At 52.1% G+C, this 17,936-nt stretch overlaps 1 protein-coding gene across 1 annotated transcript in view; it reads right to left on the bottom strand.

Annotated features, from left to right (window-relative positions):
- Positions 1-15,192: 15,192 nt before the first annotated feature.
- The window catches only part of NEO1 (neogenin 1), a 146,277-nt gene continuing 143,533 nt past the window's right edge, over positions 15,193-17,936 (bottom strand). The window contains exons 27-28 of the mRNA XM_026068317.1: positions 17,759-17,895; positions 15,193-15,276 (exon numbers count right to left, since the gene is read on the bottom strand). Coding sequence (XP_025924102.1) covers positions 15,193-15,276; positions 17,759-17,895 — 221 coding nt within the window. The remainder of the gene's footprint in view (positions 15,277-17,758; positions 17,896-17,936) is intronic.

Raw genomic sequence — 17,936 nt, 5'->3', positions numbered from 1 at the left:
TACCTTTTCATCCAATGGCTGCTTTTAGCCTTCTAACTTTACATCTCACCCAGCCTATGAAAGACTTAATTTGGTGACACATCAACAAGGTGTCTTTCCTGCTGGGATGAGAACTAGGTCCAGGACCTTCTTTACCAGGATTCCCAATGCCAGAGATGACAAAAATTGCTGGAACAATTTATTGAGGAAAGATTTATTGAATTTAAAGAATTATTGAGGAAAGAGAGCTGCAAGACAGGAAAGGAGCTGAAGTGTGAGATCAGGATTTTGCAGAGAGGGGTGTGCAGGGTCACGAGCACTGACTTCCAAGCAGGACCTCCTCTTTCACTCTCCCCTTTCTCCTCCACGTGCTTCTGATGCCACAGAAAAATAGGAAACCCTGTCAGTCTCCCTCCATCCGTCCTCTGATCTAGTCTGGCTCTCTATGAGCAGAGCTGGTCAGGAAAGAGTAAACCAAACATTTTCATCAGAGAATGCAGTTCCCTTGAAACCAGATGGCCCTGCCCTGGTAGGTCAGTTGCCTTGGAGCTTCACTGAGGGAAGAAATCCAAGCAGTAAGATGTTTGTTTGGCCTTTTGAAATGAAAGTCTGTTCCAGGCTTTTTTATTTTGAATGCTATTATTAAAGAGGAAACTGGGATTGAGTCAGTCCTGCCCAGTCAAAAAATTATTTAAATTATGTCTCAAGAAGATTTCAGGGGTTTTATGTTGGAGTAGAGTGAAATCCAAGTTTTGAAATCTTAAACAGCCCTGTGAAACCTGCCTTCTGTTCTCCACCAACCTCTAGCAGGGAGCCAAGATGCAGCCCTACGCCACAAGCTGCAGAAGGAAGGGCAGGACTGCATCAGGAGGAGCTCACAACACCCAGCCTTTGCGGAGAGCAGGGCAGATCACAGCTCACAGTAGCACACTAGCCTCCTGGTCCTCATGACAAGCATGACACCAGAGGAGTTGGTGGTGTGGCTTAGCTAATGGAGTCTAATCTTTTCTGCACCCAGAGCCAAATCCAGGCCAGTACCAGCACTGATGCAAGCAGCACTATCCAGCCAACATGTCCAAGGACAAGTTCCCTTGTACCTAAACAGAACAAGGACTAACCTGAGGGCCAGCATTTCAACACAGCTAGTAGTCATGTCTCTGCTCCAGGTCAGTGTGGATCAGGATGCACAGATAGCTTTTCCATGACCAAAGAAAAGCCCTGGCTCCAATCTCCAGAGGACCCAAGGAAGCCCCGCCAGCTGTAGGACTGCACACATGGAAGGGCTTGACTGGCTTAGCCTGTGCGTTGATGCCGCCTTACCTTACTGAAAGGACTCAAGACCACACACTTTCATGATATTCGTACATCGGCCGTCAGAAATCAAACTATTCAGACACCAGTACCTTCCTATCAATAGGTTTCTCCACCTCCTGTTCACTACTACCTCCCCTGCAGTGCCTTGTGAAGAGACAGCCCACTGGGGTGGGGGCTCGTGGCAGGAGAAGGCAAGATTGCCAGTTCTTGTGGCAGTTTGGCCAGGGATTTCATGGGAATCTCAGCCTTATCCCTGGAAACTGTCCCTGACTGTATGCCTGCCCCATCTCCCATTTCTCCTAGAAAAGAGCAGTTGCTGGTTACRGGACAGAGGCAGGGGCTCCCAAACCAATACTTCTTAGAGCCAGTGAGAGATTTCGAGGTGGTGGGGAGAACAGAATTTCTGTCTGTTTTTGTCCTCCCCCCAGCAAAGCTTTTCTGCAAGCACTGGGACTGCCTGATCCCCTGCACCAGGCAACCTTGGACAGAGAGGAAAGCGATGCTGAAGCTGCAGTGAGAAGCAGGCTGAGGCTCAGCACTCTGAAATGAGGTTTTTCTTCCTCTTTGCAAACTCACTGAGCTGTTTGAACCAGCAAGATGGTAAGGTTCATTGAGCACAAAATGCTTTGGCACTGTGTGGACACCGGTCTGGCAAAACCCTCAGCAGACCCCTTCACGCAGCGTTGTTCTCCAGCCACAGTCACTGCAGGAGGACCCCGAGACAGCCCTGAGCTATGTGTCTCCAGGTGGCCTGGCACCGGGGAGGAGCTGTGCATGCCCTGGCAAGCAGACAGCTGAGTCCTTCCTTTTTTTTAATATCTCCTCTGCAAATCCAGTGATCTGGCAGCACTGGGCACAAGACTGGTGAGCTCAGAGGAGGCAACAGGGAGTCTGCAAGGTACTTCAGTGGATGCCGAGGAGAAGAAAAAGGGATTTGCGTTTGTCCTATTCTCCTCCATGCTGGGGGAGACATTAGCAAGTTAGGAGCCTCTGCTTTAAAGAAATGAATACATCATAGTGTATATTTTATTTAAAAATCAAGAAAACCAAACACTGATAACAGCTTTTGCTCTTTCACTCCACTCAGCCTCAGGGGCCAAGCTTGTACCTGCCAGCCCTTGGGACTGGTGGGGCATGAGCTGCGAACTGCATGATCTGGCTTCTGCATCCCTGTTATTTTGTGGGAGAGCCAAACTTGGCAGGGAGAGGAGAGCTGCAGGAAAAGGCCTGGGTGACAGGACATGTGAGGGTGCAGCAGGAGGAAGGAATGGGAGGCTGAGGAAGATGGGGCTGAAGATCACTTTGGGATGTGCTGTTGAAGGGAAGCTGTCTGCAGGACGCTGCCTCCATTCACGCGTGGGACATGGCATGTAGAAGGCAAACGAAGGAGCTGCTCTAGGCCCAGTACCGCTTGCCCCGTCTCTCCCACTGCTGTTCCTCCACCTTCAGGCAGAAGCAGGAGGAGCTGGTGTCCAGGTGAGGAGACAATGTCTCACATTTCCACCCCTGCAGGATGGGGCAGGGCTTGTCCAACCCTGGGCCTGGCCCTGGGCCAGGGCTGAAGCAGGACTCCCAGGTGGAGCAGACCAAGCTGATCTGCAGCCCCTGAGGCCGGACTGCCCGTTACCCTACATGGGCACTGTGGAGAACATGGCCACCTCTGCCTTGTGGCCTGCATCAGCCCCACACAGAGGTGAAAGCTTGCAGAAATGAGGGACCCAAGGCCTCCCCAAGAACAGAGARGTGGCCAGGGGCATGGAAGGTGAGGGCACATGCAGATGTTCATAGCCTTAAATGATGGGATGGCTGGACATCTTTCCAGGCAAGTTTATCTTTGCCGGCAGGCCACGTGCCCTGCAGGGACAAGGGTAGAGGGCAGGAATAGGGCTCTCYGGGGTGCAGGCACCAGCATGGGAGCAAAGGCCTGTAGCTGAGGCAGCTGGAGCCCAGCGCTCCGAGGGAGGGAAGGGAGAGGAGCCAGGGTGGGCCCCTCTGCCCAGCACCGGCGGGTGGCAGCCTCTGGTGAGGCGCCGTGGCCCTGCTCGCACTGAAAGGCTGACCAGGAGTTTCTGCTTCCCCTAGGCGAGGGCGGTGACACAGCGCCAGTGCCGGTGAGCCGAAGGCAGCCGCTGCTGGCACCCGCGTGGGCCCAGCGCCTGACGAGGCAGGATCTTTGCCCTCCAAGGTAATTCCCCCTGCCCAGCACTGGGGGGTGGCAGCCACGTCTGCCAGCCCCTGCGAGGTTCGGCCAGGGCATCAGTACCACGTGAGCCCTAGGCGCAGGGAGAAAAGAGGCCAACGCGTGCCAGGACCCTGGGAGCCCTGTGGCCAAAGCCCAGCTCCGGTGCTGACCTGTCTGACAGGGGCAGCGCTGCAGAAGAGCCAGGCCCTGGTCCTGGGCAATGGCTGCGAGGGTAAAAGCCCGGGAATCGGCAGGACCTGCCATAAAAAAGCAGTCAGCCTGTTTTTGCTGACGGCACATTAAATCTGTAGACTCCCTCCCCATCCACCATTACGCCCTTGCAGATCCCTCCATCCCTGGCTGAGGTGACCGACTGGTGGCCTGCGGGTAGGGACGTGGGTGGCCCTGTCCCACTGCTGACCCAAAGCTGGGGTCAGTGGTTCCCCTCAGCAGCGGGGGAAGAGGAGCACGGGGGGGGGGGGGGGGGGGGGGGGGAGAGTGGCTCTGCTTGGGTTTGCCCACAGGAGCCAGCGGTGGCTTTACAGCTGTTTTTCATCAGCTGTGCAGCTCCTTGATTGCATTTCACATGGAGATTGAGGCCAAACAAAGCCCCCAGCCCAGGAGGAGCTAATCATGCCTGCGGTGTGCGGCAGGAGGGAGGGACAGGCTCTGCTGCCTGCTCTGCCCGCCCTGGGCACCTGCTGCAGCGGCAGGCRCCGGGGGCACAGCCGGAGGGTCTCCAATGGAGCGGAGGGACTCAGCAAAGGTCTGTGATGCTGAAACCTTCATCAGAACCCAGGCAGGGAGGGAGAGGATGTGACAGGCACCTGCTGAGTGTGGTGACACAGCTTGTGAGCTCTGAGCCGTGCTCATCTCAAGGTCACAGTTTTCTCTTTGCACAAGGCMCCTGAGAGAGCCCATGCGAAGCTTGGCAGGTAGCTCAGATTCCTTCTTTTTGCCCCCTTTCCCCATGCAGGGAAATGCTCAGTTTGCGATGCTAGGTTGTGAGCGTGCACGCGGTCCCTCAGCCAGGGTGTGACCAGGAGCCACTTTGGTTTCTAGGCTCAAGCCCACACCAAGAAACCTGCAGAAATTAAATCAAGCTGTGCAGACACATCATGAGACCATCCTCCTTGCAGGTGATGGCTCAGGTGAACAGGTTTGGCTGGACACTGCTTTTCTGGCCGGGGGGAGGAAGTGTCCCGGAACATACTGAGGCCCTGGCACCAAGGCACAGCCACCCCCTTTCGGTGGGGCTCTGCTCGCTGAACGGGCAGATCCCTGTTCCCAGAGCCACAGCTTGCGCGCAGGCTGCTGGCGCTGAAATCTGGGGGCCAAGGGTTTTCCCTGTTTAAGGTGCTGAGCAGGGTGGCCTCACAGGAAGCACAGGTGACCCTGTATGTGGGCTGCTGCTGCCAGCACCACTCTCCCCGCTGACCCCATTAGCAGCACCGCGGTGAAGCCAAGCCGGGGGCAGCCAAGCGCTGTGCTGCGACCAGAGCCACACCAGGGCCGAGGCCTTTCCAACGTGCCCCTGCCCCGTCCCTGCCAGGCACCGCGCTCCGCTGGCTGCGGAGGCGGCTGATGGAAAGGTGAGGTTTTGCTGCAAGGGCTYTGTGCTGTGCCGTGCTCTGCTCCCGGCAGCCCCAGGGGCTGCTGCCTGGCTTGGCAAGGCATCTTCAGACAAGTTCCCCCACTGCCTGCTCCCCTGTTAGTGAAAAGGGGTTGAATTTTCACCCATGATGATGTGCATGCAGGCTTCGTCACGTAAGTTATTTGCAGAGGCCTCAAATGTTTTGACTCACTAATTCCAGCACACTGAACCGGCGTCTAAGCCCCAATTTCACTCTAAGCTGTGATTTTGATGGAGCTGAGTACAGTGACATCTACAATTGGCAAATCAAAGGAAGAAAATCCTAACTGGGTTCTGCCACTTGCATTTGAAGGAAAATTGATTTCTTTTTTTTCCCTAAAGAGGTATTGCAAACCAGCTGCCTTTCAGCCTCCAGCTACCAGCTGACCCTAATCACTAGCAGTGACTGTTCCGCTCAAGTCCACCTCCTAGCAGGCACCTGATGAGAAAAGACACTGAATGAAGTCTCTCAGAAGGGACGGATGCTCTTCTGTTTTAGTGGAGCAGAAAGAGCAGCTGGATAGCTTAAAGTGGGAGCTTTAGCCCAGCGAAAGCCAGGCCCTTGCTAGGACTGCCGCTGGGTGACCTCTTGTGCCCGCCCGCCCGCCGTGAGCTGCGGAGGCTCCCGCGTGCCCCGTTGGCACTGGCGCTGCAGGGCCACGTGTACGGGGCTGATTACCTCCTCCAGACACGCGCCCGCGAAGCCGGCCGCGCCGCGTGTGCCCTGGCCTGCTGCTGGGGAGAGCACGGGAGCTGCCCGAAGCCGCGCCGCAGGGCTGGGCGGGAAGCTGTTAACGGCATCTCCCAGGCCTGCGTGTCTGAATGTCTTCCCCGGTCTGGGAAGCTACTTGGCCTGCCTGTGCTGCAAATTAGACAGCTCTTCTGGGTCATTCCCCGCCCCCCGTCCCCTTTTATTTTATTTTCTATACACACGCTTTCTTCAGCCGTGATGGGAATGGCTGTGCCTCGCCCACACGCAGCTCCCAGCAGCTCTCCGGAGCAGCGGACTCGCGCTCCCCCTCCGCTGTCGGAGCCCGCGTGCGGGCATGGCTCGTGGGAGGGCATGGCCAGCCGCCCTCCCCGCGCTCGGGTGTCTCGTCCGCCCTCGCCGGCCTCCTGCTGCGGCCGACGGCTGCTGTCAGCTCCGGCCTTGCGCGTGCCTGTCGCCGTCAGCTCCTCGCCGCGGCCGTTTGGTGCCGGCGTGCTCGTGGCTCCCGAGAGCGGGGGGAGCCGCAGAGGGGAGCTGCTCCTTGCTGTCGCTGGTGCTCCGGGTGGCCCAGCTGCCTCCCACCCGGGAAACGGTCACCTTGGCGAGGTGAGGTGACCCCTACCGCCGGCGCGGGGGGCACAGCACGCCCGGGCGCACAGCCTGGCGCAAACCCACCGCAGTTAGAAAGGTCTAGCAGATCTGGGAGTGACGTCTTGCTCCTAGGGAGGGAGGAAAGATGGAGACAGGGCTTCGCTGCTCCTCCTTCGTGAGGATTTTTGCATCCCTCCCTAGGACCTGCCTGACGGTATTGCAAGGGACACAGCCCCCCCCCCCCCCCCCCCCGCGGCCCGCGGGGGGGGGGGGAGGGGGGGCACATGGGGCAGGGGGAGGCACGTTTGCTGGCCAGAGCCAAATCTGTAGCTTGTGGCTGCACTGCCAGGCACGAACAGTGTCCCGGAGGGATTATTAACCTTCTCTCTGCTGCCTTGGGCCCTTCTTGCAGTTTGTGGTTTGTAGTAAAAATTTAGTGCCAGGACACGTGGGATTTCATGTCACTACAAGCCAGTGCCTTGTGCCTCCGGAGAGGCTGTGGCAACTGAGGAGATACGTGTCTAGCTCTGGAAGGATGCTGTACCTGCAGCGTCTAATCCGCTTTAGCGAGAAGGCTCGAGCGCGACCCCAGAGAGCGATGCCGAGGGAGCCTGGAGGGGCTGCAGGTGCCCCAGGGAGCAGTGGGGAGAGCTGGAGGCACAAGTGTGCGTGGACACACGGCCTGGCGCACTCATCCTTCCTCCCCGCTCCCCAGCAAAACCGTCTCCAAAATCCTAGGGTTTGGTTGAAGTGTTATGACAGGCTTTGGGGGGTTTTGTCCTTTTTTTTTTTTTTTTTAACATTTGTGAGTAAATTTCTTGCGTCTTTTTACTGCTCCTTGAATGAACATGGGAGCAGATTTTTTTTTTTTTTTTTCCAGCTTCTCTCTGCCCCGTGAGGACTAAGAAACCACATCTGTTTAAACAAAAACAAACCTAAACCCCCAAACCAAGCATACGCCAGCCTGGGGGATTTAGGAACCCCCCCTTGAGAGCCCGGGAGTCACGAGCGCTGGGGGCTCAGCATCCAGCCCTGGTTCGTCGTGACGCCGTTGTTGGCTTGCGGGGTTTTGCCAGGTCTCGGTGGCTCAGGGCATGCTTTGCACAGCGCCGAACCGGGTCCTGGTCTGAAAGGGCCGGTCCCCGTCCCGCTAGGTCCCCTGTCCTCCACCGCTGCCCAGCCCCACGTTTCCAGGCCTGCCTCCGAGTGACACCTCATGAGGGGGCGAGATCCAGCCCACGGCACTGAGGGAGGCCCTCAGGCTAACGGCCTGCAGCTGGAAGGGGAGCCGGCCCTGGGGAGGGACGTGGGAAGCACCTGGGGGAGGTGGGAACGGCGCTTCGTGGCTTCGGCTCCTTGCAGCAAGCAGCAGCCTCCCCGAGTTGTGGCCAGGTAAGAGGGGGCATAGGGACCTTTTTTTTTGGGGGGGGGGGGGCTGCTCTGCATCCTACCTTTTGGAGGGTGCTGTCAGCCCTGCTAATTCCTGCCTGCTGGGAGCTGCCGGTGGGGACAGGCCAAGCCGTGACTTTGTGCTGCCTCTGGCAACCATCCATGCACCCGGGGTGGCCCCAGGCATGGTGGGCTGGAAGCGCCCGGAAGGCGCCGAGTGCTGCGGCGGGTTGGTAACCGGGCTGCAGGCCCTGTCCTTCGGCCCTCTGGGCACCAGCAGGGTTGGGGCCGGGACTGTGCTGCAATTCCCCGTTGGAGCCAGCATTCCCACCCCAGCCCTGTGCCCAGGGCTGCCTCGTCCTTTTGGTTTCGCCCCCCTTCCCTGCACCCTCGCTCCCCCGGGGGGAACCCAGCCCTGCAGCGCTTCTTCCCCTCCCCCCCACCCGGGGCTGCCAGCAGCCCAGCGCGGGGCTGGCGCGGCCTCGGCTCAGCACCCCCGGGCAGCCGGGCTTTGCTGCGTCCCCGTGCAACGGCCTTGCTGCGACGTCCCCGGTGAAGCCCGAGCTCGTCCCCATCCTCGGGACGAGCCCAAGCGCCGCTGGCCACGAGCGGCTCGCGGGGGGCAGGCGCACCCGGGGACGGCTCGGGGCCCTGCCGGGTGGGGACGATGGAGGTGCCGGGGGTGCCGGCAGCGGCTCCGGAGGGGGCCGGGGCTGGGGGAGAGGCGCAGAGCTGCAAGCAGGGATGGCTTCCCAGCAGCTGCTCGCTGCAGATACCTCCGTGCCCTTCGCCAGTGACGGATTTTTTTATTATTTATTTATTTATTTTGTCACGAGGCTGCAGCTCCTCGGCCAYGGACCGCGAGGGGCTGGGGCGGCGCGGCGGGGGGGTCCATGCCGCCTGAGGCAATAGCAGCAGCTGGGAGAAGCCCCCCGCGGCGGAGGGAAGCCAGCCCTCGCCTCCATCAGCCCGGCGCTTGGCCGGATTAAGTGGATGCCGTTACCACGGCAACGGGGCCCACGGAGGAGCCGGGTTGCGGAAATCAGGCCTGGTGCTTTCCTCTGGTGCTTTCCTCCCGGAGGAGGAGGAGGCTGGGCTGCCCGGAGCCGTCGGGGAGGAAGGGGCCGGCGAGGCCGGATGGGGACCCCTCGGCAGGGCTGGGCCCGCGGCCCTTGCCGGTCTCCTCGTCTCGCAGAGGAAACCCCCAAGGCCCTCCGCGGGTTTTCCCTGCAGATGCCGGGGCCTGGCTTTGCCGAGCGCAGGTGTCCCGGAGGACGTGGGCTGCCTCCCCGTGTCCCGCGATCCCCCGCAGCGGTGCCTCCCCGGGGCCAGGGGGTCTCGGGGGACCGGCTGCGCGGCAGAGCCCGGCAGCAGCAGCCCCCCGCTCCCCATGAGCGGCCCTGAGCGGGGGCTGCGCGTAGGGCAGGGCCCCGCGGCAGCCCCACAGCAAGCCCCAGCTCCCTCGGCGGCTGGGGCTGTAAGTGGCGTGTGCTCTCTTTTCCCCTCAGGTTTGGCGCCCAGGGGCGAGGACCTCGTCCCGGCTTTACCGACCGATGACGTTGCGGGGGCTCGAAAAGTTGACTGCCATCCTGAAGTGAAAGAAGGGAAACACGGGCGCAGCAAAAGCTCCAGGCAGAGCAGCAGCCCGGCGAGCGCTCTTCCCCGGCCGGGGATGTGCTGAGGGTGAGCACTGCCGATGTGCGTGAAGTTCGTGTGTGATGCGCTTCCTGCCGCATCGCTGGCACGTCTCATTTCATTCCCCCAGGCTCTGCCTTTGCCGAGCCGCCCGGCAGCCGGGGCTGAGCCCAGCACACCCGCGCCCAGGCCTGCCCGGGGGTGACATCGGTTCAGAAACCTCAGGCTTTGAGAGGGGAAGAGCGGGTGGGCACCGCTCCCGGCAGGGGACAGGGCGCCACGGATGCTAGCGCAGCTTCACCACGTCTCCGAGGCTGGCGGTGGCATCGCTGGTGGAGCCACTTACGTGTTGAACAAAATGACTGTGGTTGAACCATCGCCAAGCCCAGCTCCTGTGGGCTGAGCACCCTGCAGCGCCCCAGTGGCCTCTTGGCAGCTGCCTGCGGGTGGGATCCCCTGAGGCAGTCAGGGCTGGGAACAGAGAACTTCCTCCTAAGAAGTTACCAAGGAAAATTAGGGTTTGCTCTGAACTGCAGTCCTTTGGGAACCGGCTGTTTTGGCCACTCTCCCTCGGAGAGGAAGGGCAGTGTGTGCTGGAAGAGAAAAGCCTTGGGGAAGGGAGATGAAGGGGCGAAAGAGGTGGTGGAGCAGGCCCTGAGTTGGGGGGTAACTGCACAAAAGTCAATTGTCACTTTGTGAAAGGGCAGGGAAGAGGTTATGGTCCTAGTGCAGCTGCCACCAGGCCTGCTTGTGGCGGGGAAATGAGCTGGGTAACTGCACGGGCAGGGCATCCTGCTCTGGGAGACTCAGCTGCCCAGCACGATGGAGTGGGGGGACGTTTTCCCCACAGCAAGGTGGCCAGGAGCCCTCAGAGTAGGCTGGAGCTAGCCTTGTTCCTACTTTGTTCCACCTCACTGAATTTTAGGCCTTCTCCCTGGCAATCCGCCATGTCCAGGTTTTCCTGCTTCTCAGAAGGCAGGTGCACAGTCTGGCTCTGTGGGTGTTGCCTTCTCCTGCCCTTTCACTCGTACCCTGTTCGTGGTGCCACCTTTCCACGCAGGGCCTGCCAATGGTCTGCTTGCCTTTTCCAAAGCTGCAGCTACTGGCGGGCTTGTCTGCTGCCTCTGCCCCACCAGCCCTGGACATTTTCTTGCCTGTGTTAGGACGAGGGTCCCCTTGACTTCCATAGYGTCCATCACCCTGGAGAGCTGGTGAGCCTTTCAGTGGCAGGAATTGGGCTCTGCGTGTGTTTATAGCAGGGTCTAAAGAGTCACAGCTCATCTCAGCAGCTGGCTTCTCTCACTAGGAGTCACGCAGGCCGTATGTATTCATTCACACCCACGTGTCTAGTGAGCAGCCGTGTTTAACCTGTCTGAAGCCCATGGCGGGTCGGGGAGAAAGAGTTGTATTGGTTTAACATTTTGGCAGTTTAAGGCAGTTTAGTTAAACCATGATGAGCCCCCATAGGAATATGCTTACTTGAGAGTGACAGTGACTTGCTGTGATTTAGTTTAAATCCAGTCTCAATTTACATCAAGYGAGAAGGCCATTCTTAATGGGGGAAAAAGCCTGGAAGCGTGACACCAATTTAACTAGGCTGTTTGAATCATAGTAAGTAAGTCAAACCCCAACAACTTTTGTGTTGGAAACCTAAGTGCTATCAAGGAAGGCCACAACTAGGCATGAAAAATAGTTTGCTGCATGAGTTCACTGATATACGGCTACTAACAAGAAAGCAGCATAACGTTGGTCTCCTTCACCTAGGCTGAAGAGAAACACTTTATCCTCTTCCAGGTAGATGCAGAACTCGTGTAAGTCGCTGCTCTGCTTTGTGGCTTTACCAGCAGGGCATCGCTGCCCTCTAGTGTCCCTGCCTTGCACTGCCGGGCTGCCGCCGCTGGACAGGAAGGGGACAAGTCACAGCAGGTAATGCTACCTCTGCCTAGCTTAAAATGGGCCGCTTGACCCTTATAAACACCTCATAAACCTGCCACCTCTTCATCTGCTTTGATATGCAAAGCATGTATCGCAGCAAATTATGCACACCGACCAACCTAGCAAGAAATAATTCTTTAACTTCTAAATCTAGAGGCTAGTAAGTAGAGGTCACAATTTTTGCTCTATCAGCTCAGAGGTGCTGCGTGACACTGCAATTGAGTGAGTGCCTTTAGTCCCAGCGTCTCTGCTCCTGCACGCATACACGCGTGCACCCCACCACTTCCAGCACGGCTGGGCAGGCCCCGTGCAACTGCAGAGACGTGACAGTCCTTCAGGAGAAGCTGGAGACTGGTTCCCATCCGAGACCCCAGCAGGCTTGCAAAATTTCCCTGTGAGAAGAATCTGACCAGCAAAATCGGGGGTATTTGCAGTAGTTTGTATCTCTGTTTGCAGAGGTCAGGACAAGGAATGGTCCGACTCCTCCAAGAACATGTGACTCACGTAGCTGGGGAACTGGCTAGCTGGCAGAGAGGAAACTCGCTGTTCACCAGTGTGAGTCTTGTAAGTATTTAAGAGTGAGTATTTAAGTGGGTATTTAAGGTAAAGGGACTGGAGCAAGCATGTGGATAACAATTACAGCACTTTGAAATCTACACCAGAAAGTGCCCAATACTCTTCTGTGATTTACTGATTTACTAAGGATATTCTCTGAAAGGTAGTTAACTGATCTGAAATCCCTCCCTCTTGATGCTTGCTTGTTAGAGGGTGATATTTTTGCAATTGTGCATGCATGGACGGAGGGAATAAGCAAGTGTCCTGTTCCTCTTCGTTCTCTGGAAGAGGCAACCTGTCAAACCGCAACCAAAAAAAGTGTAAGTAAGTAAAATTCCAAACCTGGTCACCAAGATAATCAAGAAAAAAGGCACAGGAATAATTAAAAAGAGAACAAACTCTCCAAGCAGACCAGAATTTGATTGGATTAAAAAAAGTGTATTGGATATCCAATACAAAATAATAAACATGAAGTTATTTAAAAAAAGCCATAGAGTATACAGCAAATACTACAGAAAAGCAAAAAAATTGTACAGAAAGGTAGACGTCTACAGCAGTCCTCAAAATTATCCTACATGAGAATCATAAAACAATATACAGGTTTGCTTTTTTCCCCAAGCATCTCTGAGGGAAGCTGCCACTTAACAGCTCGACTATGACACTACAAGGATACACAATGTTCCAAATTTAAAATCACAGGATATGTAAGAAAACGTAGCATTAAAATGTGAAAAAGTGCAATACAGATTGTACACTGAATTGAATAAATGTTTTTTTTTAGTTTAACCTTAAAAAACCAACTTTGAACAGTTGTTTTATCATTAAAAATATTCCCCTCCCCAAATTCAATGACAATATTAACATTCATGGTGTTATACATAAGTAATATTCACAAAGACCCACCAGCTAAGAATACTGTGTATGTATGATGGTATTTCTTTGGGTATAGGTAAAAAATAGGCAAAGGAAAACATATACCCTTCCTTTCAGGACAGGGTGTGTACTTTATTATTTAAATACATATTCTGTAGCTTATTTTGCCCTGAATTGTATCGATTAAAAGTCCAAACATGATTTTTTTATTTTTATTTTTTAGGTGGCCCATGGTGCTCCAATTAATTCCCTCCCCTCCCTCAAATAATAAATAAACCCAGCGAGTCTGCTAGAAATGGCAACACAAAGAGTCCGGGAAAAGAAAGGAAGTAAAACTACAACCCAAATCCCTGTGGCTGTGCGGGACGATTCATTGGGTCTCCTTTCCCTTAGCGCAGGGTCTACGAAAATTGGCCCAGAGTTCAGCTTTAGTCAAATGGATAAAAGGAGGGGGAAAGAAAAAAAAAAAAAAAAAAAAAAAAAGCTATCACGGGTGTGGTTTTTGTGGGGGTTTTTTGTTTGTTTTTTTCATCTAGACACATTCTCGTATTTGCTGTTCATGTCCCAACAGGCGCAGCCATCCAGCGGAGGAGCTGGGCACTGGGTCAGACGTGCTCTGCATCCGCAACGCCTGCCGGCTGCGCTTCCTCCGTCCTTATCGCTGAGCTCTCAAGATCGTATATCCACTCACTCGGGAGGAACAGATTCTCCAGGTGAAAGTTTGGGGTTTCCTTTCATCTTAAAAATGAAAATATGCATGAGTTTCTTGGGCAGCTGGGTTTTGTTTTTTTTCTTTTTTACTAAAATACAGTTCTTCCTTTTATGCCATTCCTCATCACAGAGGATGGCAGAGCCAAGCCATCACACAAGGAGAAAATAAAAAGCATTTTCTTTCCCCCTTGTGCAGGAGTTCCCTTTCAACTTTCCTTCCTTTCTAGAACAGCACCTGAGTCACTAATACTGTTTTCTTTCAAAAGGTTTCAAAAGCGTAAAAAAATACATTTTGCCTTGCTTATGTCTCTCGAGAACCCTTGCGCTGACGAGGGCTCGTCTCAGAGCACCGTTTAACTGGCCTGGGAGAGAGAAATTGCACCGGGGTCGGACCTGCTGCTGAAGGATCCTGTGGCCGTGTTGCGCTTTCGAAGGCATGGCATGATCTGATACGCTGCTGAGTACCAGAGGGCCCCAGTTCTCTGCTTCCGGGCGCCGCGGCAGCTCGGCCCCGGCCGCCGGCAGAGAAGTGCTGTGCGCTGCGCGGCTGCTGTGCTAAGTAAGTTCTCCGTGCTGAACGAGCGCTCAATTTGCACCTTAACGTTTCATGAGGTGATCTTTAAACTAACAAACAACAACAAAACGGAGCACTGTTGCCAAAATAAGCTGTAGTGTCATCTAAACATAAGGAACCCTACTTTACAGAAGGAAAATTTTTTTTTAAGTTTCTAAATGAGACTCTCACTGCAATTCAGGAACCAGAGACACAGTATGCTGAAGTTACAAGGAAAGACGTTACAGAAGATGCTCTCATTTTCTTCGGTCTTTCAAGTCAGTATAGAAAGACAAGAAAACAACATTAATGAAACCTTCCCCTGGCTCCCCTCCCCTTCCCCATCTACTTTTCCCCACTCAAAATATTGAAACTGCACAAAAAGCGACAAACAAGCCTTTCAAATTACAYTTCAATTCAAACAGACTGGTAATCTCACAGTGATGAGAGGAGAAAGTCAGGCTTTTAATAATTATAATATAAAAATAATAAAAAAGCTTACAAATAGCAGTGCAGCATCCCAAAAGGCCATGGATTAACTGCCAGAAGGGGACATAATTATACGCGGAATAAAAAACAAAACAGAACAACCCACGCTGGCAATGAATTTTCATACACAATAGAACAAGCAGTCAAACGTCAGTCTAGGCTGTGGAAAACAGTTTCGTTTTTTTTTTTTTGATTACAATATTTTTTCCTTTTTATAAAAAAAGATAAAATAAAAACACAAATAAAATTGTACATAAATGCGAATGTCCAACACTGAAAAGGCAGGGCAATCACACCACTGAGACAAAACCTGACCAGAAAAAAAAAGTCAAGTCCACTTTTCTTCCTTTTGTCTGGATGCTAGATTTCAGCCTGATGCGTCCCATCCTGCATGGTCTCAGCAGGTAACTAGAATTCAACTTGGCAATGACTTCATTGCAGGGTGACGACAAGCCGGGTCACCTCTTTGACCAGCCGTAGCACAAATGCACTGGTCGGTTCGTTTGCTTTCTGTGTATGCTCTCATGTGCTGTCCCTCTTTTTTTGTTCTTTTTTTGTTTTTTCTCTGTACAATTCCTTGTGTTCCAAGGCTGAGTCCCAAGACTTGTGAAACTGGATTTGGAGTCATGTCCTGGTGAAGGCGGTCATGCTGTAGTGATGGCATTAAGGTCCTTCATAAGTCCTTCCAGGTGGGCCATCTCTTTGGTCAGCTCATCCGGTTCATAATTCTGCGGGAGGATTTTTCAAAGAGGTAGTTAGTTACTGACAGGATAACTTGCTTTCTTTAGAGAGGGACAGAAAAAGGAGTAAGAAGAAATGATCAGTGATTCTGGTGTAGACTGTGACCCTGACACATGAACAAGATTTATTGGGATTTCCAGGAATTAATAACTTGAAACCACTTTCCATTTCCAAGTGCAGATATTTTTGCGATAATTGATTGTAAGACTGTGATCATCTTATCTGGTTTCCTCATATCAATTCCAGCTTCAAGATAACACCTTCAATTTAAATAAAGTAGATATTTTAGAAAAATCTTCCTCGGTTAAGTGAAAAAATGTCAGGAATCACTTTAGCGCAATAGTTTTTAAAATCATTTATGCTTGCTAAAAAGATCATCTTCCATTTCTAGCCTCAATTTTCTAGCTTCAGCTTCTAGATAGTCTTAAATTGTTTGTGAACTATCATAATTCCATTATCAATGCATGTATGTAGATACCACAAACCAGTTTACCTCAAAACCTTTTCTAAGCTGATCAAGTCTTCCACCGTACTGTGTAGTTTTCAACCCTTAAGTCATTCTTGCACTTTTTCTCCAAACCCTCTTCACTCTCTCAACAGCATTTTCATAGAAAGCAAGCCAGAGCTCCACATGGTATTGCACTACCAGCCGTGCCAATGCAAAATTAGAAGCAACAAAACTCCTGCACTCTTATTTCATAGGTTCTGCTCTCTAAATCTGAGGTACATTATTAGACTTTCAGACTAGAGCCTAATACTATATTATATATATATATTAATACACCAAACAGTTATAATGTAAATATAGTAATAAATAATAAATAAAATGAATATGCATGATATTAAAAAGCTACTGTTCAGTTGACAGTGTACTGCAAAACTGGAGTCTTTCCCAGAGTGGAGTCCTCAAACCTGACAGTGTAATCTCACCTCCCTCACTTCTTACAAACCTTTGCTTTCACTTAGATAGAAATGGAGCTGTAGCCACTTTTAGTTTACCAAGCAATCTAGCCTGCTTTGTACCAGGAAAGTCCTCTCTGTCCTGTGTCCAACAAGGTTATTTGCCAGCTAGCAACAGTGATAAAAAGCAGTGAGCTGGAAGTAAACACAAAATCAGACTCACTCCTACAGGCTCTCATAAAACTAATTCAAATGATTTTCTAATTCTAATTACTTTTCAAAACTCATCATTTAACAAGTACATAAAGTGTACTGTGGTGATTTTATATTGTACTAAGTTATTAATGAAGATACAGTATTAGTTGAAATGCCCAGAGAAATCTATTCCACTACACTATCTTTATCAAATTTATTTTAATAGGTAAGACCTATTATCAATAAATCCTTACTGAATTCTGTTCATTAATGTCTTTAAGTCCCTACAAATCGTGTTCTCTACTGACGAGAGAAAAAACGAATGACATAGGAGTGATGAATAGATCGAAGGGCCAAAGTGCACCAAATCAAGCATGTGTACAGTCTCCATAACACTGATACAGAAATAAAATCAAGGGAGTGAATTAGAGACAACAGCAACGCGATAAAGGGAAAGGAGAACAAGGAAACAAGAAAAAAAATCATTCAAAATAAGCATTTCCAGTGACACTAATATATATAATGTTATATAAAATAACTCCTACAATTTCAAAGGAAACCAGTGCCTGATACCCAGAACATCCTGACTTCTTACAAGCTGTCTGATTCCCAAAGCAGCTCAAGAGTTGCAGTTTTCCTAGAAAGTCAGGACACTTTCATCTAAGTATCTAAAAACAATATATATTTAAATGTTTTGGCATCAATGCTAAATTATTCTTTTACAATCCCACACTTCATGCTTTGGATACTCTGCAGCAGCAGAGGAAACAGCAGCTGCCTGACTTCGATAGGATCCAGGCTTGCAAAACAGATGACAGGAATAAATGACACCTCAAAGTGAGCATGAGCACAGCATGTTAAGCTGTGCAGAAGAGCAAAGAGCACCGAAGGAGGCCTTCAGCTCTGCAAGCAAAGACACTCTTCACATCAAGAATAAAGGCAATCTTAGAGAACATTACTCTGTTCAGATGGCCTGAGGACAGCCAAAACGCTGATGAAGGCTTATCAGTTTTGACTCAGTGAGTCTTGTGGACTGGAAGGGATGGAAGCAATGCATCTGTTCAGTGTTGTGTAATTAAGAATAGACGTATGCTCACAGGTGATTTTTCAGATTTAGAAAGCACTACTAATGCTTACATCTAAGTACTTAGTCTCTGAATTTACTGACTTGTGCAGAAGGAATTTGCACTAGATGATTTTTATAAGGTTTAACAGGCATTGGCGCTTGGTGGAAGTCAGAAACCTAATTATCCTCCGCCTTTGAAAGCCTCAGTGCAGACATTACTAAAGTTTACAACTATGCCACGAACAGAGATTCATCACAGTTTGATAAGCACTGCCAAAGAAAGCCACCGGCAGCGTAAGTGTACCTACGCTTTCCGAGTCCTCGAGCATCCTGGTGGTCTCCTGCACGTCAGGGGCACTGGGAACCACCACTGGCATAGGAGGTCGAGTTCTTCCCAAAGTCCCGATCGACGCAGTCTTCACCGAGTGAACTGGATGGTTAGGAGCTTAAAATAAATTGTCACATAGTCATGCATCAGTTAATTGG

Source organism: Apteryx rowi, unplaced genomic scaffold (genome assembly GCF_003343035.1).
Source record: "Apteryx rowi isolate R43461 unplaced genomic scaffold, aptRow1 scaffold_27, whole genome shotgun sequence".
Taxonomy (NCBI): domain Eukaryota; kingdom Metazoa; phylum Chordata; class Aves; order Apterygiformes; family Apterygidae; genus Apteryx; species Apteryx rowi.
Note: the sequence above shows the minus strand (reverse complement) of the source record. Positions and strands in the feature narration are given on the sequence as shown.